The 22,943-nt window shown below is 43.4% G+C and overlaps 1 protein-coding gene across 1 annotated transcript in view; it reads right to left on the bottom strand.

The window, feature by feature from the left end:
* The window catches only part of LNX1 (ligand of numb-protein X 1, E3 ubiquitin protein ligase), a 72,410-nt gene that overhangs the window by 5,013 nt on the left and 44,454 nt on the right, over positions 1 to 22,943 (bottom strand). Inside the window, exons 5-10 of the mRNA XM_004681475.2 lie at positions 22,467 to 22,619; positions 19,390 to 19,592; positions 16,859 to 17,230; positions 8,712 to 8,846; positions 3,306 to 3,483; positions 2,323 to 2,551 (exon numbers count right to left, since the gene is read on the bottom strand). Coding sequence (XP_004681532.1) covers positions 2,323 to 2,551; positions 3,306 to 3,483; positions 8,712 to 8,846; positions 16,859 to 17,230; positions 19,390 to 19,592; positions 22,467 to 22,619 — 1,270 coding nt within the window. The remainder of the gene's footprint in view (positions 1 to 2,322; positions 2,552 to 3,305; positions 3,484 to 8,711; positions 8,847 to 16,858; positions 17,231 to 19,389; positions 19,593 to 22,466; positions 22,620 to 22,943) is intronic.

Genomic DNA, 22,943 nt, shown 5'->3' with positions numbered 1-22,943 from the left:
AAATTAAGAAAATAAAATACCCAATTAATACATATCTGAAGTGCTTGAAAACTAAAAGACTTAGTTAATCTGAACATTGGGTGAAAGCTCAAGCCACATACAGAGAAAAAGGAACCAAATGGGCCTCACATTTCACCCCGCCATTCAGTGCTATTAAATACAGCCTGCAGCTGAACACAAGCTGACAACCTGCCTGGCACAGATAAACCATAAGACCTTAAACCACTTCCTAGCAGCAGTTGACATTACAATTCTGCAGTGATTATCACTGGTCAGGAATCAGTGCGGCACTGTAACAGAAGGTATACAAAGAGTGAGGGAACTTGACATGTACTCACATGAATGATACCCAAGGTATATAGTCTTAAAGTGTACCTTACCATTTTTTGTGTGTGTGTACACAACACACACAAAGGGGCAGCAAATTGCAGCACATCACTTGTTTTTGTAATAAAATTTTATGGGAACACAATCGGGCTCATTCACATAAATTATGTGTGACTGCTTTCTTGCGTCATCAGCAGAAAGGAATAGCTGCCAGACTGCGATCCTAAGCTCCGATCTTTCCTGAACAAGTCTGCTAACCCCTGACGTAGGCACTCCTTGGAAAGATACACACGGAATTAGTCACAGTGATAACCTCTGAGTGGGTGGGCTGAGAGGCAGGCCTGCATCCTGGTGGCCCCTACATTTCAACTGTACTTCCATTACTGTGGAAAAGGAAGAATGGAGAGAACAAAGAATGACCAGAGTGACTAAAACCCAGAGCATCATCTCACACTTCCTTTCTCATCTTCTTTTAAAGGAAGCAAGCAAAAACCAGACTATATCTGCTACAAGCTTGCAGCCTCTAAGCCCGACCAAGTGACAAAGGGTGGAGGGAGGGGCCAGGCGCCTGGCTGCATTGGGCCTGAGAGGGCCTCACAGTCTTCCTGCCCTACGCAAGTGGATGGCAAGGAACGTGGACTATATGACAGAGTAGCTTTCAAGCACAAGACATTTTAAAAGCTACTTGAACAGATGCCAGTTAATTTAAAAACAACAAAACAAAAATTTTTGTTCAAGGAACACTATGCTCTACTGCCCTGGCTCAGTTCTAAAATGTTTAAAGATTTTAAAACTTCTATGCTTAATTTTCAACTGGTTTAAAAAGGTATTAATTTTTTTTAAATAATTAGGTCATTTGGTATTTGAGGCAGGGATTTTTTGGAACCTCATTTAAAGTTAAAAAAAAGTAAACGAGACTGACGCATTTCTACCTTCCAAAAAAAAGTACTGAAACCAAACATCTTGCCTTCCTTCCCTCCAATGCCAGCGTGCCATCTCCAGCGACTCTAGTACTTAACATTTAAATCGGGCATTTGGAATTAGTAAGGCAACTCTGAAGGCTAAGAGTTTATGCTCTGATGCATGTGAGCAACTCCTAATTTATCTGTCTTTTGAACACATAATTTTCCCATATTGCTACCTAATAGAGCTACCTAATAGAGCATCAATTGCCTAAAAGGCTCTAGTTCATCTCAGTAAAATGTCAATCCAGCTGCTTCTTGAAGTTGGTTTTTTGTGTAGGCCAGAGGGCTGGGGGGTGAGAAAATTCAAAGACACAGTGGGGAGCAGAACTGGAAGATTTACTGGAATACACTGTGAAGGGGAGCAGCAGTCTGCTGTTGCCATGTGGGTCAGCTTCCCGGTGGGGGATCAGACTCAGACAAGAGCACTGAGACTTAACTCCTAGGCCACCAGGGAGATCCTAACTCTTGGAGTTTTTAAATACAAAAGTTTTTCAGGAACCAAGGACAGGAAATTACACATGTCCTCCCTTCAACACATGCTCAACCACTGGGATGACGGCAAAGTGTTGTGCACTGCCTTATGGTTAGTCAGGGCAACCCTGACACTGAAGAGGTGAGACCACAGAGGCAAGTCCTCCTCTGTGCAAATTCCTAGGGCTTCTGTGAGCAAACTTGGGAAAGGTGAACCTCTCCCTGCACCAGGGTTATGCACAGGCTGGATTTCAGCACTTTCCCCCTGTCAGCTGAGCTCCCTGCTGCAGCAGCAATGGACAGGACCAGGCACAGCAGCCCTGCCAGCCTCTCAGCAGGAATGCGGGCGTTTCCCTATCCAGGCTCTCGCCAGGCCCTGGGTTTCTGCATGCATTCTGAGCTACAAAAGAGAAGCCAGAATTGTTTCAAATAGTTCCACGGGAAAGCCCGGTCTCCTTAACATGCTAGTTCATGAGTCAGCCTGAGAGCACAAGAGTGGTCTAAGCAATAGAACTGTTTCTTCCCCCCACCCCAAGGATGTAACAATACTGGGACTCACCGGGGTAATTCCAGCCACATGACCCAGGAAGGGGACCAGTCTCCAGGGGGGGCCATGTTGTGGCTGGAGTCCAGGGCTGCCGGGCTGCTGCAGTCTTCCTGGGGTGCATGTTCTTTGACTTCTAAAGCTTTAAGTACCACAGAGGAGCATGTACTTTTCAATAAGGCAACTGCCTCACTCCGGTTGACCGCTGTTAGTTCAACCCCATTCACATTTAACAAAATATCACCTAACGGCCAGAGAAGCAGAGGTCATCGTTAGTGAGCAAGCACGGGAACTTCTGCTTCAAGGTCAAAGGGGCAAGAACTGATGGTGGCAGGGGCTGACGGGGCAGGCAGGCGGCAGGGTGGGGGCATTGCATCAGCTGCCTGCTTTGATGTGGGGCCTCATGGGAACTGTGAATCAGGTAAGTCATGTCTGTAGATTTCTAAAGCATACCTGTTGGTATTTGGCCTTAAAAAAAAAGGAAGTGAAGAAAGGCAGGAAGCAAGGAAGACAACTCAGTCTTAATACTCTTTGATCACATAGCTACTACTGCCTTCCTTTGGTGTTTCCTGGGTTTAGCACAAAGGGAGACCACCTGACAAAAGCTCACAGCTACGCACAGAGCCTGGGATGCGGCAGGCACCTGGCTATAGACTGAATGAAAAAAAGTTACTCATGAGTGTGCCTGGGAGAGGAGTCTACAACGGGAAGAAAAAATGAGCTGGACTTGTGTTCTTCAAGACATAGAAAGTTAACATTTCTAGACACTGCAAAAGTAATAGCTGCCACTGATGAAACACCCTCTATGGGCAGGTCCATTCCCATACACTGCATAATTTCAGACTCTCTCCCTAACATCTCTTTAACCAACAATGGTTAGCAGGTAGCAGGTGACAGGCCGATTCACACCTCTTGTCAGTTTGGGAAACAGAAGCCTAACCGGGCAGGTGGCCAACTCCCTTCACTGTTCCAGGCCCTTCAGTCTCTCTACTTTTTACCTGTTTTGATTCTTCCATCTCTGCTTATGACTCCTCCAGGCTCAACACTGATGACGTAGATAGGCAGATCCCACTCGCTATGTGATGCTCCCCCGGCAATTGTCATGCCGAGAGATTCACTGGGGTCTTTTCGGACACTTACCATCTTCTCGTGAAAAGTGATGGTGGGGTGAGGGGGCTGAAGGCACAGACAGAAAAACAAACGTGGCACATTTATTCACAGGCGGATCTGCATTTCCTACTTACAAAACCTACCCAAGTCACATCAATGTGCAAGGATGGCCTTTGGTCTCTGAGCGAGACAAGCAGAGAGCTTTCTTGTCTTGTTTTCCTTGCCCTTCCACCCCCAACCACTGAAAGTTCTGTTCTCCTAAATGCTATATAGGGTGACTCAGAGGAAGATAACATTGCAAACAGGACCAGTAAAAATGGAAGGAGAGGATGGAGATCCCTGGAGAAATCCTAAACATAACAAAGTAAACTATACCCAGTAGTTTTCAAGTGATTCACTTATTCCTGATAGTAACGAGTCAGTGTTAACACTTGCCATTCATGAATATCAAGAATTTTCTAAGTGAAGGAAAAAATAACTATATTTTAAATGGATCTATGTTAATTTATGCAGAAAGTTAATTTTAGAAATCCCCCGAGAAAAATGGATTTCATCTAGAATTATACCCTGAAAATGCCAATACCTAGGTTCTCTCCAGTTGGCAGCTTTTCTCAGCAATTCTATGTGACATGCAGCTATACCATACACAAAAATTAACTCTGGACTAAAGATGTAGATGGCAAACCATAAACCATAAAAATAAACAGGCAAAAGGCACACACATACCAACACACACACACACAGACACAACCTTTAGTTTAAAAAAGGGAGATGAGAATTGGTATTTGCACTTTGCATAAAGAATATAAAGTGGTTTCATGGGGGTAGATGGTAGGAACTGAGCAGAGCAGACACTTCTAAATATATCAATGCCAGAGTTTGATTTCTGGATATATATCACCTGTTTAAATAAACAGATCATCTATTTAAATAACAACAGAACTGATGCAAATTTGATGGCTGACATCATAAAGAACCATTGCCTGCATACAGAGTAAACTTTTAATGTTGCATTATGAAGATAAGCTTTGGCTTTTTGGGCATGTGTTATCTCATGTTTTCCTTTTGTTTCAAATTACCCATGTCAAACAGGGTGATGGCTCACTGGTGATACGGTGGCAGGGTAATTATGGGGACTACAATGATGTAAGGAAAAAAAAATAAAAAAATTTTAAAAACGAGTTTATGATTAATAAATAAATTACCCCTGTCTAATTTAATGATCTTGTATATAGTCATGGCCTGTTACTGTGGCCCCCAACACTGAACTTAGCACTTAGCTCACTGAATATGGAAATACACGTTTGTCAAATAAAATGAAGGAGTGAATAATTGAAAATTGCCACAAATTGTTTTCTGCTAATGACAGAAGAGTAAATCATAAATTATAAATAATTAGTAGATTAACAGATTCTATAATGACTATTCGTAAGATCTGGGTTATGTTCAGATATAAACCCCAGAAACTGGAAGAGCCTTGAAGAGTCTGGTTATGACATGAGGGTTATAAAAGAGAAACAGAACTTTTCTTAAAGCTTCAAAATCAGACAAATATAGAACCACATGAATACAGAAGTTCTAACATTCTGAGGCCAAGGAGTAAGTCCAGAGGGACTCTCAAGGGTCATTCTCAGCACATGACTTTTCCCTTCTGAAAAGCAATTAGACTCAGGACACGATCACAGACACCTGTGAAAGAGCCCAGCTGGCAAAGCAGCTACACAATGTCTCCAACTCCGGCCACCAGATCCGGGTCACTTCAAATCCTTCCTGCTGCCATTTCTGAAGCATTTACTTTTGATTCTCACAAAGGACTTAACACCATCATTTCCACATGGGGCCTTGGGATACTGTAGGGTATTGGACTAATTTCCCAAGATGGTGACATCTCATTTAAAAATAACACAGTATAGAATGCCATGGAAAGCAAGGTCATCTGTTCATATTAAAATACATACACCTTTTATATCTACACACACAGGTATTATATATAATGTATGTCTATCATCTACCCATCCACCTTCCTACTTACTGCCCTAGTTCTATGCTGCCTAGTGCTTCAGGATGGAGCTGTGTCCTTTCCTCCATGGATGACCATCTGGGTTGTTTACAGTTGCTTGCAAAATTAAACATTGTCACTGTGAACATCCTTAGACACACATATCTTGTGCACTTGTGTAAATATTTCTTTAGGCTCATGTCCTGAAAGTACAATTGCTAAATCAAAGAGTCTGAGCATTTTACATGTTTAAATTGATATTGAAACTGTTCTCTCTCTTGTATAATCTCACCGACATATTGTGAAAGTGTCAGTTTCCTACAACTCTTCCAGTATTGAGTTTTATCATCATTTACAATATTTTTCCAGATAGGAAGGAAAGTCTAATCATTGAATTGGCTTTCTAGTAATGATTTTGGAGATTTTCATTATCATTTGAGCTGCTGACTTTCCCTGTGAAATGAGTAAGAATGCCCAATGAACAGCAATTGTCATGGCTAAAAGAAATGCAATTGACAGGAAGATAGGACTTTAATCTGGGAACATTTTACTTAAAAAAAAATGTATTACCAATGCATTCATTTGAGATGAATGTATTCATTTGAAAGCAGCCACTTTATGTCATGAAATAGTTCAGGAGTGACGCTGGCTTTCCCAGTTTTATTGCAACAAAAAAATTTGTCTGGGTAATGCACTGACTGGCAAGACACTTTTAGGAAAAGGTTAGAAATGTTGCTATCTGCTTAAATGAGTCAAGCCAGGCAAAACATTTCAACATTTAAAAACTGATCAGTGACTGCCCTCCCTGGTGGCGCAATGGGTTGAAGCACAGCACTGAGAAGCTAAAGCCACTTCAGCATGAGTTCGATCCCTGTCCCAGGTGATCCACATGGCGCGGCAGACCTCTCCTGACCCGCCCGCTGCTCCCCTCAGCACTGTACTTCGTCGATCTGCCTGTTCTGCACCCCACTCTGTCCCTGGTGAATCCTCTCACCCTCCGCATCTCTGGCTTGTACCCCAGTTCTGTATGTATAAATAAATCTTTAAAAGAACAAAACAAAACAAACAAACAGAAAAAAACAGGTGTCCTGTGTCTCCCAGAGCCATGTGCCTGCCCCACCAGAGTGCAAAGTCAGGGCACCTGTGTACCATGACAGTTGGCTGTAAAAATGTATACAGCATACAACATTTGGGTTTTTAAAAATAAAACATTCTAGGGCCCTCCCTGGTGTTACAGCGAGTTGGAGCACAGCACTGTGAAGCTGGCCATGGCCACTTCAGTGGAGTTCAATCCCTGGCCCTGGAGGTGACCCACATGATGCAGCAGACCTCTCCTGACCCGCCCGCTGCTCCCCTCAGCAGTGTACTTTATCGATCTGCCTGTTCTGCTCCCCGCTCTGTCTCTGGTAAATCCTCTCACTGCCCCTGCACCTTTGGCCTGTACCCCAGTACAGTATGCATAAATAAACAAGTAAATAAAACATTCTAGATGTTTAAAACTAGTACGAAGATGAAACATCCTGACCTACCCATGTCCCATGCAATCCAGTATCACAATGCACAGTGACGTCCCTCCATGACTTCTCACTGGTCCATTCCCTTTTCCTCCCACTAAGGTAATGTGCTCCTAAATTTGATTCCTCCATAGCTTTCAATTGACTAAAAGATTTTCTGTCCCACATTTCCTGATTGGCCTTCTTTGGTATTTCTTTGGATCATTGAAGCCCCTACCACTCATGTTATTCCTAAATCAAATAAAACTTTTGGGAGATCATTACAAAAAGAAATCAAAGAGCCCTGAGATTTACCTAGCCCCTTTTTTTGTAGGAGGGTTATTTTGGAAGGTCAACAGAACTATAAATTAAAAAGAAAATTACAATTTCCTTAACCATAAAATGTTCTAGCAGGATGTACCTGATTTGCCTAGATTGCTTACTGTAAATAAACTTGGATTTACAGGTCTACGAGGCCTGGCTGACTGGACAAAGGAGATGGATGTCACCATGTAGGCTGTGAAATTAATGGTGCAAAAAGCAGAGATCTTCCAGAATCAAGAGTCTGACTATTGCTTCTACCTGCTCTGGTCAAAAACTACTTGTGTTATCCTGAATGGAAGTAGAGCCCAGAGCATGGTAAGCATTCCCTAATCTCTGTTGCAAGAAGAATGGGCTATCAATGAGATTGTTTTTTCCAAAGACAAGTGATGTAATGAAAACAGATCCCTGGGGAAATGGTGGCTTGAAACTAACTGCCATCACAATACAATGCTAAGTTAAGACTCTAGGACCTGGAATTTGTTCTAAAACGAGGCTTGTGTTGCTCAGATACCCACCCAACTGAAGGAATTAAAGCACTGATCATAAACAGAAGTACAAATGGAGCTGAGTCACCTTACGGAGAGTTTGCAAAATGCCAACCTGAAAGATGGATTCCACCTGCAGGTGGTATTCTGCTTCATGCAGTGTTAACACATTTTCCTGAAACTGAATATCTTAAAAGGAGACATGTCCGGCCCTCCCAGGTGGCACAGCGGGTTAAAGCACAGTACAAAGAAGCTTAAGCCACTTCCGCATGAGTTCGATCCCCGCCTGCCCCGGAGGTGACCACATGGCGAGGCAGACCTCTCCTGACCCGCCCGCTGCTCCCCTCAGCAGTGTACTTTGTCAATCTGCCTCTTCTGCACCCCACTCTGTCTCTGGTGAATCCTCTCACCCTCCGCATCTCTGGCCTGTACCCCAGTTCTGTATGAATAAATAAATCTTAAAAAAAAAAAAAAAAGGAGACATGTCCTCCCTAGTGTGCCACAATCTCCAACACTCCCTAATGTCACAAGGCCTTCAAGGGTTTTTACAGTATCTTCCTGGGCCCTTCTGCAAAAACATTCTAAAAATAGGAGGGGAACATTATTTTAATTTTCAGGCAGACTGGGATCTTCAAAGACCAGAAACCAAGCAGACCTCTTATTTCATTTCAAAGTGGATGGAAAACAGTCTTTAAACAAAATGACTGTTGGAAAAACAAGACATCTGTTTGACTTAGACTAGCCATGAGGTCCACATCTATGCTCTGGAAGGTCAGGCTTCGGGACTCCCTGTCCCTTCCTCTCTCCTACTGGGATGAGGTGCACCTGATGTCTTCCCAGGTCCTAACCGTGGACCCTGTTAGCATTGCAAGACAAGTCAAATAGTATTTTAAGTGATGAAGTCCAGAGATCACACTTAGAAATGCTACAGTAAACAGGCTCCCAGACTAAGCTCTCCGCAGGAGCTGTGGACAGGCCCCGGCTGGGTCTCACCTTCACAATGTTGCTCCTGTCTTCTTGCCCCGGGGACGGGCTGCTGCTGCCGCTCCAGCCGGCTTCCTGAAAGATGCAGGGACTCTGTAGACGCACCTGGCGGGACACGACGAGGGGAACACGCCTTTCACTGGCCTGGATGACGAAAACAGGTATTTAGCTATTTTAGCTATTCTCAGAAATTCCATCTAAAGCATCCAGCACCAGAACTTAGTTTGGTTTTACTTTTCTTTTTTTTAATGGAAATAAAAGGTTTCTTTTATTTTTGTCTGGCAGTGCCCATTCTGTAATTTGCCAAAAACAGGACTTATTTCCTTTATCCTTAGATCAGGTTGTGAACATTGCTACAAAAGAAAAACTAAGGAAAACCTGACTCATGCAAGGGTCTTTGAAAGGGCAAATTTGTATTTAATGAATGGCTGATGGCTTCATCACACAAACTGCTCCTGAAAGACTGTTCAGATAGAGTAAGGTGGGTGGTGCATGAGAGCACAGTCCAGAACCCAGGCTGAAGGTCTAAGATCAAAGGTTAACAGTAAGAACAGGAAATGCAATTAGTGGCAACAGCACCACCACCACAAGAAGGGAAATCCTGTCTCAGCCAGCTCAAACATTTGGGCTAGAAAGGAGGAGCACCCCAAATCTAGGGATGCCTTGCTAGTTTCTCACAAGCCTTATTTTTTATGTGACCACTAGTCCTCTTTGCTATGTACATTGATACTTGAAGAGAGCTTTCCTAGTAGCAAATATACTGCTTACTGAAAAAGTCCACTCCACACCAGAACTCTGGGGCAGTTCTGTACAGGTTCCAGATCTGCAGAACAGACAGGCTAGATGCACCTTGGACCAGTGAAATGGACATGACTCTCCCTGACAGTTCAGTCTGAAGTCACCGGTGACTTCACGTATCACTTTCGTAACAGTTGACTGATTTGATTAGAAAGGACCTCAGGAGAAACTGGGCTTGGGCATGAAGAAGGTGCACAGAGTGGCTGTAACAGGGTCAATGTCTTCATCCTGGGCACTTGACTAGTCACCTCCACAGCAGAGATGGACTTGGCCGTTGTGAGCCCATTAAACTGTATCCTTGCAAGGGCATTTTCCAACTCTCTCTCTCTGTATTGCCAGCCTCACCCTCATGAGGTTATCTCTGGAAACTTTCAGAAGAAAAAATACTAAAAAACAGCACACATTCAGATCAACACTTCCACTGCTGTGCCCCAATTTGTGAGGGAGCCGCTGGGGGTGTTGTCTCCAGGTGCATGAACTGTATCACATTCATTGGGGACCAGAGGCGGTCGCATGGCCAAAGTGCCTCGTAAGAACAGAGGAAACTTGAGACCTATTGAATTAACTGGCCAGACAAGTCCAAAATGCCAAGGAATAGCCTGCAAGAGCTATTTAATTCACATTTTCAAGCATGATTTTCTTACTGGATTTTCAAATGCCAACTTTTAGTATTAAGTTGTTGGCAGGAATACTCCTCCAATAAATAACTCTGGTATCAATTTACTTGGAAATAAATTTTCTGCTGGTCTGGATCTGTGATGCTTACCAGTCACCTAGTAAAAGGCTCACAGGGAGAGTATTTAATGCTTTTTCTTTCTGAGCATTTGAAGACGTGAGGTGGAAAACGACCTAATGTGTTTGTCCTGGCTTCAACTCACAGGAGCAGCTGGATTTAGTGTCAAGAAACAGCTCTGAACACAAGCGTCTGTCTTTCCACTGGTGTGAGTCGGGGGTGAATGTAGATTGAGTGTGGGGGGGGAGGGAGACAGAAAGACTGAAGGAGAGAAAAGCAGAACCTTATTTCCTACATCTGCACCAGGAGTGGCTGACTTGGCATTTCCATAACAGAAGTCAAGATAAGAGGTGGCTCCAGGGCAGACTTAGGGCCATCTCTTCTCACTGCTCTAGGGAAGAAGCTTTGCGGGCAGGAGTCCTGTTCACCAGTGGTACCTGTCAGACCCCTTTCACGTGAGCTCACCTCTCCTTATCCATTAAACACTACATTTTGATCCAGGCATATTCTGGACACAGCGGTCACAATCTGCAGAGCGTGATGGCTCTGCTATGCTGTCCTTTGTCTTCCAAGAATCCAACATTAAAATCCCGCCCTCCTTTCTATGGGTTCAGGGGGTGGGGCTCTGAGAACCTCCAGTAGCTCTAAGGTGGCTGCAGGCTTCTTTCTCTACAGACATTCTGTGCTAGAGCTGACCTCCTGGGGCCAGGCATTACACAACAGCCTGGTATGTGGCCCCTGCCCTTAGGAAGCTTGTCCTGATTCAGGAACAACCAGGAACCTTAAAAGATATGAGTGGCACAGGGAAGAGTCTCCAGGAGTGGGATCAGTTACTTCTAGCCCAGTTAATGGGAAAGTTCTAATGTGCAGACTAAACCAGAGGGCTAAAACTAAGTAGATTTTTTCATGCAAAGGCCATTTTCATCGCTTTGCTTAATGACTTATTCTCTGATAAGTGACTCTAAACCACTAGAAATATTTGTATGACAGGAATAAGCAAAGGTCACAGGAGAGAACCATGGCCCAGGTGCCGATTTGCATGTTAGCCATTTAAAACTAAGATCTCATATCCTAGCTGAAAGGAGTCCAGGAGTTCTCCTTTCCAGGGCAAGCATTTTCTTCCACAGTGCTTAGCCTGGGAATCCTCTTTTCCCTACAGAATTCACTACGGCTGGTAAGAACTTCCCATAGAGTCAAGACGCAACAAGGACCAGTAAACTTCACAGAGCAGAGAGGTGAGATAACCAGGGCAGACCAAGAGCAGATAGAGCAACTGCAATTCAAGGTGTGAACTGCTCATCTAGCCAAGGGTTTCACCTGGTCACTCGGAAAGGAGGACTGGAATTAAACAAAATGTATCATACCAGATAGCATATGCTTAAATGTTGACTACACTGTAAGTCACCTGGGTCCAGTCAGTTTGCTTATTGCATTCTTTTGTATGGACTCCAAGAGCCATCACACACAATCTCCCCTCAGGGCCAGAGGGAATTATTCTGTTCAAACAGAGACTACAAACTGCTGCTGGCATGAGTCTGCTGCCCAGAACAAAGACAGCCTACACATACACCCTTCATGGCACAGGAGACCTGTGTGTGACTGGATTATTACAGACTGAGAACTTCAGTTGAATTTTATAACATGCAATTCTTAGGCTACCACCCACCAACATCAGAGGGTTCAATGACCATTATCTTTAGAATAAAATCATGCAGTGCCTGCATTTCCTACTGGCCTTTCCCCCAATGACCCAGGGTGAGGCAATCTTATGCTAATTAATTTTCAGTCTACACTTGTGGGAATGGTTCTCTGGGGTTGCCCTACTCTAGCTTCTCTTCTGGCAATTGCTCAAGAATGATCATCCATCTTGTGCCCACAAAGCACTAGCAAGTTGAGGAACACTTGGTCCATAAAATTAGAAAGTTGGGCCCTCCCTGGTGGCGTAGCGGGTTAAAGCACAGCACTGAGAATCTAAAGCCGCTTCCGCATGAGTTCGATTCCCGCCTGCCCCGTAGGTGACCACATGGCGCGGCAGACCTCTCCTGACCCACCCGCTGCTCCCCTCAGCAGTGTACTTCCTTGATCTGCTTGTTCTGTTCCCCACTTTGTCTCTGGTGAAGCCTCTCACTGCCCCTAATCTCTGGCCTGTACCCCAGTTCTGTATGCAAAAATAAATGTTAAAAAGACAAATTAGAAAGTTGTAGACATGGAAGAGATGTCAGGCATCAGCTAATCCAACAGCTTCTCTGTGGCCCATGCTTCAATCCCCCGAAGCAATTTCTGCTCATGCTTCAGTGCCTTCAATGAAAGCAAGCTCCCTGTAGCCATTTTCAGATAGCACTAATTAGAAAGTTTACCCTTAGTTTGAGCTTAAATTTGCGATTCTCTTACTTGCCTAGAGTTCTAGCCAAGGGCTTTAGAAATTCTGGTATGACCAGCAATGAATAGCTGTGACCGACCAGGTTCACCCAAAACCTCACTGATGGAGTTCCCATTTTGCCATTTCATATATGTACATTAGAGATTGGCTCTCTGCCTAAGAATTCAAGACTGGCATCCATTTTCATCATTACCCATTGAAAGGCAATTCTCAAGACCCCTCTATGGAACGTATCCCAACAGTTCTGAGGTAGGGGTTGACACACAGACCTCAGAAGGCATTAGAACAGGGTGACCGACACCAGCCAGGAGAACAGCAAAGTCAGTCATTCCTGTTGACATGGCCGCAGACTATACAGTGAGGTGGGAGGACAAAGTCTTTGCCCTAACCCTTCTTCCAGTGAGCAGGAGAAACATGGCTAAAAAGAAAGCTCTCATTAGGCAAAAAGTCAAGGGCTCTAGAAATATAATTTCAGAGTGAGTTAATGGGGTGCTGTGAATCGATATTCCCTGTATAATGAGGACTGTGAGTGCAAATATGATGTACAGTGATCAGTTCTCTATGGAAACTTCAATACCTACCATAGAACCTGAGACCATTATCTACTGGAGAGGCAGCAGCCACTCTGGGGAACTAAGAGCTACAAGTCTGGCCGTGGGAAAAGGAGATGAAGGAGGCTTTGAGGAAAAGGTGACGAGGGCCTTGGATTTGACTTGGGTGGAGAAGGAGAACTGACACTGCACTTAGTCTGTTTCCCCACTAAACTGTAGATCACACTCATCCTCACCTTCCCAGAGGTGCACCTTTTAAGGTCAAAGACATGAAAGGTGATGATTGTCTGATTTATCATAGAGAGAGGTCAGTGACAAGGTCACAATGAGAATTTAGTAGGGTGCCTGAGTCTGCTCATCACCGGGTAAGCAGGAGAACCCAACTCCTGGCCTAAGTACGTTACTCCCATACCTACTCCCCTTGGTAAAAACAAACAAATCAAAACCACGCCTGCGGAGTGGCTGTATAGGTCTCAGGAAGGGCAGAGAGGTTTTCGGATTGCTTAGTGTTGGTATTGTGTTGCTGTACATAAGCCGAAAAGCTGCAGCTAACTAATTCATGCTTTATCATGAATGTGTGAAATTTGAAGTCCTACATAAAAATCATTTGGACTTTAAGACTATTCAGCTCCAGAAGAATGTTTTAAAATATATGTAGTCTATGTGTATTAAATTTATAATACCACACGAAGAAAATTTGTTTGAATGGGAATTTGATTCTGTATTAACTGTGCCAATCTATTCAAACCAAACCAAAACACAGATCTATCAAGTCTTATTTCACCGGCCATGCTTACTGGCTCCAGGGAACTTGACTGTTGAAATTACCAAAGAGTTGTGTTTTCATCCAGGTGTGTAGAATTCATGAGCTGGAGTCACACATTACAACAAACCGAGCTACCCATGCCTTGCCTCTGGCTCTGACTGAAGGCCTATCAGATTCTTCTTCAGACTGAAAAGGCTAATTGTCAGTTTCTCTTTAATGAAGGTCTTTAAATATTAATTCATGTGTGGGAAATCATATATCAGTATTAATGAAAACCCTCTCACCTTCACCTCTACAAATGGTTTTGAATTTTTTTCAGTTTCTGCATTAAGTCTAGGAGTTGTCTAGGATACAAATGGTATACAAGAAACACTCAAATGTGAAAGCCATCATTATTCTCTTTAACTGTATGTATTTGAATTCCTAAATAAATGAATTCTCTGATCCAGAATTGCTGATGAGTAATCCTCCAATAGCTATGTCTCAGAGTAAATCATTTCATCGTGATCTATGGACAGATATATTTTGATTCTCAGAGGTTTGGGAAGTTGAATCTTCCCTCTCCAAAGGTCTCAAATCTGCACAATTATTTGAGGTATACATGGACAATTTCAGAAAGCTGTCTCTTTCATGCAACTATTTGAATAATGGTGCTTAAAAAAACCCAAAAAAGCTTAATTGGTAACGTTGCACTACGTTGCTACGGTAAGTCAGCTGCCCCTATTTGAAGCTCCTGTCTCCTGGGAGTTTCTGACTCTCGATCTGTGTGACTCTGGGGTACTCGGATTTGCTGTAAGCTGAGGTTAGAGCTCCACATATGTAAAGTTGGTCAAATCTAAAACAGTTGTGGGTTCTCTGTAATAACTTTTCAATGAAATAATGTAGAAAGGGCAGAATGTGTGGTACTATGAGAAAAAATATAACCAAGAGGACATGTTGTCTGGGAATTTCTTTGTAAGGTAACTATGATTCATAGAGTAGACAACAGGCCACTGTAGCTAAGGCTTGGTTGGAAATTTGAGTCTCAACCTTTGAAGAGTATTTAGTTTAATCCGCCTGTCTGGTGTGTGTTACAAGTATCACATAAATAAAATCTGTTCTTGAGATTGCTTCACTGAGTTTTCCCAGCATTCTACTTTTTCCATTTCTTTTCCAACGAGCCTTGCCCAAACTGGCTGCTTACAAAGCACATCAGGTTTGTTTAATGAGCAGAGGCATCTTTAAGCAAGTTCCACTATTGGGCAAGATTTTCTCTTGTAAACAAACTTTCTCAGGGAAATGTGTGCTCCTCTTCTGTTATTAATATACAAATGTATAATGCTATATGTAAGCAAAAATTTCCCAAATGAGGTGAGTAAAGGAGTTTTTCTTTTACCCTTGCCAAGTACAGTTGGCAGATTAGCTCTAGAATATGAGTTGTACTGATGGACCTGCAGAGGGAGTCGACATGAATTAACATACACAACTGATGATCGCCTAAAGGCCTAATTTTTTTTGAGGTTTTTTTTTAAATAGTTAATTTTTACATCATTTTATGCATTTTTCCATCTCAGTTGCAACCCCCTTGGGTTTCCCATCACCAAATCACCCATGTGCCCTCACCATAATCCAATGCATTTCCCTCCCCCCACCATTTTTGATCCCATTCCCCACCCCACAAAATGTCTCTGGTATATAGCTGTTCATCATTATCATTATTTTCTTGCCTGTTCCATTATATTCCTGCTATGAGAGAAAATCATGTGGTATTTTTTAAAGGCCTAATTTTTAAAGGGAGAAAAGAAAATCATGCTTCATGCAAAAAAGGAAGAAAAATAGAAAAGCATTTTTTGTTCCAATGTTATTGGATAACATTGTCTCACTCGCTGGCACATACAGGCTATAGCCATCTGCTTACTGCTTGCCTGACTGTACTTGAGAAAAGAGATGGAACTATCTTGCAAGCTCCATGAAGCCAGGACTGTGCTGGTCTTGTTCACTGCTGTGCTACACTCCTCCTGGCACATAGAAAATACTCAACAAAAAATAAGTGGACAAATTCAAAGGACAAAATGTAAAGATCCTATTTTGGGGGGAACTGGCATGTAAGAAGTAATTTGGTGTGGGCTTTGTGAGTGATTTGACAACAGATCCTATGAGGTGGAATTAATCTGTAAGTTATGCTCTGTGTAATTTACATATTTATAATTTGACTTAGTTTGTTCATCCAACAAATATTTGAACTAAATAAAGTGAAGAATGGCTTAAATACAAGAGGCCAGGATAAAGCCTATCCCTCTGAGAATAAAGCTGGCAACTATGAATATCATAAAAACTCCTACTGATCCAGCCAGCGCTAACACGATGCATGTTGGGGCTTAATATCATCTCACTGGCTGAGAGTGTGATTAGTTCGAAGCAAAGTCCAGATGTTGGGCTCTTTATTTGCTTGAATGATCAATAATTAGGGGGGGCTTCCATCTGGTCCATGATTGAGTCCCCCTGGGCTTTCCAAGGTGTCAAGGAGATATCGCTGAGCCTTGGCAAACCCTCGGGTGGTCTCTGTGCACAGGGTCCCTGAAGGGGGCACTGCAGAGCTTCTCCAGGGAGTCAGTACAACTGGTGGTCCTGGATGTGCCTAGACTGTATCCCTGTATCTCTAGGTCTGAGACAGACACACCAAGCACAGGATAACACAACCCTGTTGACCTTGAGTGATCATAACTTGGAGCTGAAGCACACATGCTTACCTGCTATCAGACTGTATGCTGGCAACACCTAAGGAACATTCGTGGCTTCAGGTACATCATTTGATTGAGTAATGCTCTTACCTGGCCCTTCCATGCTGATGTCTTACAAGAGAGGTACTGTGCTGTACAGGTCAAGACAACGAGCATCACCGCTCACACCAAGTTTCTAACTTGGATCCTGGAAAAACCCGTGACCCACCTGAATCAGGTGAGCTGCGCTCTCTGGACTGCCGTTTCGGAGGTCGTGTCCATTGATGGCTAACACGCGATCATTCTCCTCTAGCTGGCCTTGTCGGTCAGCCACGCCCCCATTCAGCATGTTGTAGATGAACACGCCATGTTCGTCCACCTTGCGCACCAGTTTTATTCCAAGCTGCTCCTCAGGGCTGCTTTTGTTGAGAATCACATGGAAACTGCCATCCCGGGGTCCATGGAAGTCCAGCGTCTGTCCGTTGTTCCTGCTTCGGAACTTCTGCTCACGGAGCACGGTCAGCCGCAAGACCTGGCAGGGCTGGCGCAGGAGCCGCAGGGCGTACTGGTGAGGCACGTTGCTGATGTCCATCCCGTTGACCTGGGGGGTGGGGGCTTCAGAACCTGTAGCCACTGGGCCACCAGCCCACCTGCCACACCCCCTCCTAATAGGCCACTGTGCTGTCGCCTTGGTCTGCATCCAAATACCTGGTGTCCCCATCACCCAACCTTCCTTCTAACCCTGTTTTCTTGGGGGGTCACCTGCACCCCCTTTCTACCTCTGAGTAGACACCGTCTTTTCACCGTTTCGGTTCTATTGTTTGCAGAGCTTATTCTCAAGTGAGGGAGGGAGAAAAATAGGAAAAGGCAAAAGAAGAAAATTTCCCATTGAGCTCGAACGATGACCTTCAACAATAGTTCCAATCAGACTGAGCAGACAGTTTCTTTTCAAACATCTCCAGATTAACTTTTCATTCTGGCTCATCCCTACTGGAAGTTCTAGGCCTCTCTACTTAGGCGGGAGAGAGAGTGTGTGTATGTATGAGAGAGAGAGAGAGAGAGAGAGAGATGGGTGGTATGTTTGTGCGTGCAAGTGCATGAACGTGTTTGTATGTTGACAAGTGTATGAATATGTGAGTGATAAGACTGCATATGTGTACGTGTGTGTGAAGTCTTGAGAGATAGTCTTATGTACCATTTTAACAAAATGAGAAGAAAATCTCACTTTCCAACAGGTTGAATGGAAGTTTCTAGGCACTTTTATTGAAAGATCTGATCACTAGGTTATGTGACGCTGGCTGGGCCCTCTCATTTGTGCCTCATTCATGACCTGTAGGACTGATGCTGTGTACACTTGTGGGTTTAATTACTCTGAGCAATACTTCCTCCCCCTGCCCCCACCATGGTGGAGGCTGCTTTGGAAGCAGCACTGAGCTCTGTGCTTAAGGACAGAGCCCCATAGAAGGAAACAACCTTCTTGGATTCTATGGTTAAGATTTCTTGCACTTGCAGCCAATTGCTAGAGAGCCTTGCAGTGAGATTTTAAAAAGCCTCCCTGCAACTTACAATCATGGGTGTCTGCTGTGTCTCCAGGGAAGGGTGGAGGTTCCCCCATGCACAGGCAAGATTCAGCTCCTTTGTCCAAGCAGGTGAGCTTGAAGTCCACTAGACCTGGGCCTGGTTTCTTTCATCACATCCAGGCCAAGAGCAGGTTCAAGCGGCCTACTAAAGAGTCCTGGCAGCTCTTTTGCCAGTAAGAGTCATCTAGGCCATAAGAATCACATGTTTTATGAGGCCGCCTTGCAGGCAGCAGAGTTTCTACTAGAACTGGGAGGAAGCTATGCAGTGTGTCGGTGAGCACACTGCTAACAGCAAGCCCTCAGGCTGCTGGGCCCTCTTGGTATTCCATGTGGGTGGCTGGTGGGAATTGTGTTTCTACCCAAACTGCTTTCAATTCTTTCTCCTCTTACTCCAAACTATGAGAAGGTCTTTGACCAAGAAATACTATATGATATGTCAAATGTTGGCTACTCAGCAACTTAGAAGGGATGAAAATGGTCATCTGGGTATCACACAGAAAATATGTGACCAGGGAGGGAATTCTTTTTCCTTTTGGCATGTGTTTGACTTCTATGTCATAGGCAACTCTTCCTTTATCTTCTCTTCTGGAAATTCCTCCTTAAATCATTCCCCCAGGCATCAGAGGACAGAAGAGCCCCAGGCAGCTACTTCCCCACTGACCCCTCAGAAGGGTTTCCGGATTGGTTCCCAATCTGCTGAGGGCTAATATGTTTTCCATGTAGCACCATTAGTTACAGGAAATTGAGAGGGTGTGTGAACATGCATGATTAGATAACATGCGAAATATTTCATGAACCTGTTTAGAAACAACTTTAGAAAATATATGCTCTAGTTATGTATTACTTTGGTACCTGAAGTAGGAAAGAAAGTTAGTAGAAAGAAGAAAGGAGAAGGGTGAAATAAAAGGAGGTCAGAAAAGGGAAAAGAAAAGGGTGGAAATTAACTAGAGGGAGGGATGGGAAATGACAAAATGATAGAGAAATATTCATGTACAGAGAGCATACAGGAAAGGGAAAGAAGAGTGACAAAGATCTATCGCAATTAAATCAGAAATCTCAAGTCATTAACATAACTATGGAAACTCTCTGCTCCACATTTAACATTTCACCCACCTATCTATCTACCCAACTATTCTGAAGCAATTTTTACTATGCCCCTTCCCATGTCCCCACGCATCACCTTGAGTATGATGTCTCCCGGCAGGAGCTGGCCGTCTCTGGCAATCAGTCCACCACGATAAATGTGTTGAATGATAATGTGAACCAGGGGTGTCTCGCTGCCCCCCACAAGACGAATAGACAGGCTCTCATTGGGATCCACGCGATTGATCTTAATGCAGGTAACTTCACCATCTGGAATCAGGTGATATAACCTTGGGAAGACTACAATAGACAAAGTCAGCACTTCTAAATGACACCAACTCAACAGGTAGTTCCAGCCCCTCCTCTTACAAAATTCTGATCTATTCATTGTTTCTCATCCATGTTTTCCATTTTCCTGCTGTGATGACAGCAGAGTTTCTCTGCCTGGAATTTTAGGCTTCAATCAAAATTTCCTTCAAGGCCTGTAAGAAGTGTACTCATCTAGTGAACTCTACCCTGATCCCTCTACACATCTCATTTCCCATAAAACTATTTCTTAAAGCACTCAGCCTTCTATTATTATTTGTGCCTATTTTTACAGCCCCCACTGGACTCATAAGTTCCTCACGGACATACTTTCTGTCTGTACCATAGTTGTGTGTACAGGTCTTTGTAGACTTCAGCTGATGTCCATCAACTGAACAGAAATGAGTGAATTCACAAGTGAATGAAGGGTCATAAGGGATGACCTCAAGTTTTTATTATTTGCTTATCAAGGAACAAAACAGAACAAAACTGCTCTTTAGCCTTCTCAGGTCATTTGAAGATTTGTTCCTAGAAGGCTCTGTATTTCAAACTCAGGAGTCACAGCTTTTTACACCTGACACTTGTTACTAACGGGAAGTAAAATGGCATGATTCATGCTCTAGAAGAGAGGTTTCTCTCTGGTCTGCCTCAAATCCCAAATTCAGAAACATACTACTAAGAAAAATCTAGGCTGGTGTTTTCAAGCTTTACCTTTTACCTGAGATTCTTCTTTTCCCACAGAACCTCTCACCCCCAGGTTCCCTCCTACCTCAATGCAGAAGAGATGCTTTGGTTGTGCAGCTCAAAAATGACAGACACTCAGACATTTTATGGATGAGGACATTTTAACCGAGTGGAAATGACATGACCTCTGGAGGTGACAGATTTAGGTGGCCCTCGGAAATCAGGTCAGAATCCAGGGCTCCTTTTAGCTCCCTCAGGGGGTCCACAGCCAGGGCAGCCCCACAGCAGACTTGCCCTATTGACCTATAAGCCATTGCACTAATGGGAGCTGTTCTTCACCTTGGCCTGACCAGGAGCGTGCAGAGGGAAGACATTCACTGAATGCAGTAAGAGCTACACCTGCTTAGTGGAAGTGGCTCCTTGAGGCCCTCACAAGTTGCCTGAGCCTCACTGGAACATGGTAAGTGGAGACAGAGTCAACAAGATCAAATCTGCAGGACTGATATGGCTGATACACTTTACATGACCATTTTCAAATTCCACAATTCAGATCTCTGGTGGTGAAGGGTTAAAGTTTCAGTGCTATCAGGTTATCCCCAGCCACTGTGGCATGAGTTTGATTCCTGGCCAGCAGTGACCCACATAGCATAGCAGACTTCTGTCTCACCCACTGTTCCCCTCAGCAATGTATTTCAGTAGGTCTACCTGTTCTGGTTCCACTCTGTCTCTGATGAATCCTCTTATCCCCCCACACCTCTGGCCCTTACCCCAATTCTATATGCATAAATAAATTAAAAAATAAATCTTTAAAAAAAAGTGACTGGCAACCTCAAAAAAAACCTCAGATCTATCCATCACTGTAAGATGCTGTGCTTTTTATTCAGCTTTTTCTCATTACTTAGAGGATTATTGTGTGTTTGGTGTTTCAGATGACACCAATTTGTTTCAATACCAGATGCATTTGTGTATTTCATTATTTTTTCTACTATACTTTTGCACAAAGTTCTTTAAGTATATGACAATATAAATGTTTCTCTAATCCAGGACGCTTAGAATCTTCGGGTATGATCTATTAGAACATCCCGTCAAGGTAAGTGGCACGGATATTGCCTCTACCATAAATCCTCTTTACTGACTGGGATGTAGAGGACTCCTGTATCTAACTGGACCTTGTTCAAATTTAAGTGTGAGTAATGGACTTCTTGCTTTGTTCTTTGGACTCAAATCACCCTCTCAACTTGGAGGAACTTATTCATTCCTGCCGCTGCATACTGAGAAATCAGGAAGACTTCAAGGAGGAGGTAAAAACTATGTTGAGCCTAGGAGAAGGAATTAAAGAGGCCAGCTGAAGGATGTGAGAATGCAGGTTGGACACGGCACAGAAATAAGAGAAAGAGACAATATTTACAGGACTACACTAAGTTCAGAGTAGTTAGTACATGATGTATGTGTGGTACAGGGTGATAAGTAAGCAAGAAGGGATTTTTCACCTGGTTGCACATGAATGCTCTGTAGGCATAAGAAAGACAGAAGGTTGGCACTATACGAATACAGGAGTGGTGGGCTCCAGAACCCAGTAAATTTTGAGAGTGGGCTCTGAACTAGAGGCCCCAAGTTAAATTCCTAGACCTATCATTTCCTAACTGGGTGACTACGGGCTCGGTATCTAATCTCATTAATTTTGAATGATTATTACTATCAGCTCTAAAGCCACACTGCCTGCATTCAAGAGCTTGGCAAGTTAATTCGGGCAAGGTAAGCAAACTCCGTGTGCCTTAGTTCCCTCATCTGTAAAATAGGTATCATAATAATAGCTATTTCAAAAGGCCATTGTGAGGTCAAAGACCTAATGTATGAAAAACACTTAGACTCACACATTAGACACAGTGACAAAAAATCTTAACATTTATTACGTTCCTGATACTGTTCTAAGTGTTTTTCACATATTCTTCTTTATTTGCATTACAGCAGCACCTGAAAGTTTCCAAAACTTTTCTCTTTATCTAAGAGGAATAATTTCTGCCTTTAGTTACTTATGTGAGAAATAGGCTAATGGAGGGAGACAAAAATATTTGCTACCCATAAGGAGGGGAGTCAGAGAAAGTGGGTGGTGCTCAGGTGTCATTACCCCTGAATTAATTCTGGAGGCCCTGTCTTGTCCAGACCTGCAGAGGATTCATTTACCTTCAGGGGAACTGGTGTGCTCAGAATTTTCTCTACCCTGGTCAGCTTGGTTGGCAACTGCACTTCCACTCTTTGTCCTTCGAAGAACACTCAGAGCTCGATTAATCTTTTTAAAAGATCTGCTTTTGACAGTGGATCGCTCGAAGGGCCGAGCTAAGGAAAAGAGAAGAACAGAGGTACATATTTATAGAAATCCGTCCACATACAGTAAAACATGAATGGTGGCTGCTTCTAGGTGGCAGAATGCTAGAATGTATTGATCTGTGTATCTGTATTTTGGACAATGAGTTATGTTTTTTTTTTTTAAAAAAAAACGCTGCTTTTTCCTGGACTGAGCTAATATAATAGCACTTTTCTTGAGTAGAATAGACAAGAAGGAAATGACAGCAACGGAGAGATGAATCATTAGGTCAAGTTTCAACCCCTTTCATCAAGTCAGACTACACACATTTTAATGACCTGAGGTACTTGTGACTT

Source organism: Condylura cristata, unplaced genomic scaffold (assembly GCF_000260355.1).
Source record: "Condylura cristata isolate star-nosed mole 26May11 unplaced genomic scaffold, ConCri1.0 scaffold00012, whole genome shotgun sequence".
NCBI classification, from domain to species: Eukaryota; Metazoa; Chordata; class Mammalia; order Eulipotyphla; family Talpidae; genus Condylura; species Condylura cristata.
This window is presented reverse-complemented; position numbering and strand designations above follow the sequence as displayed.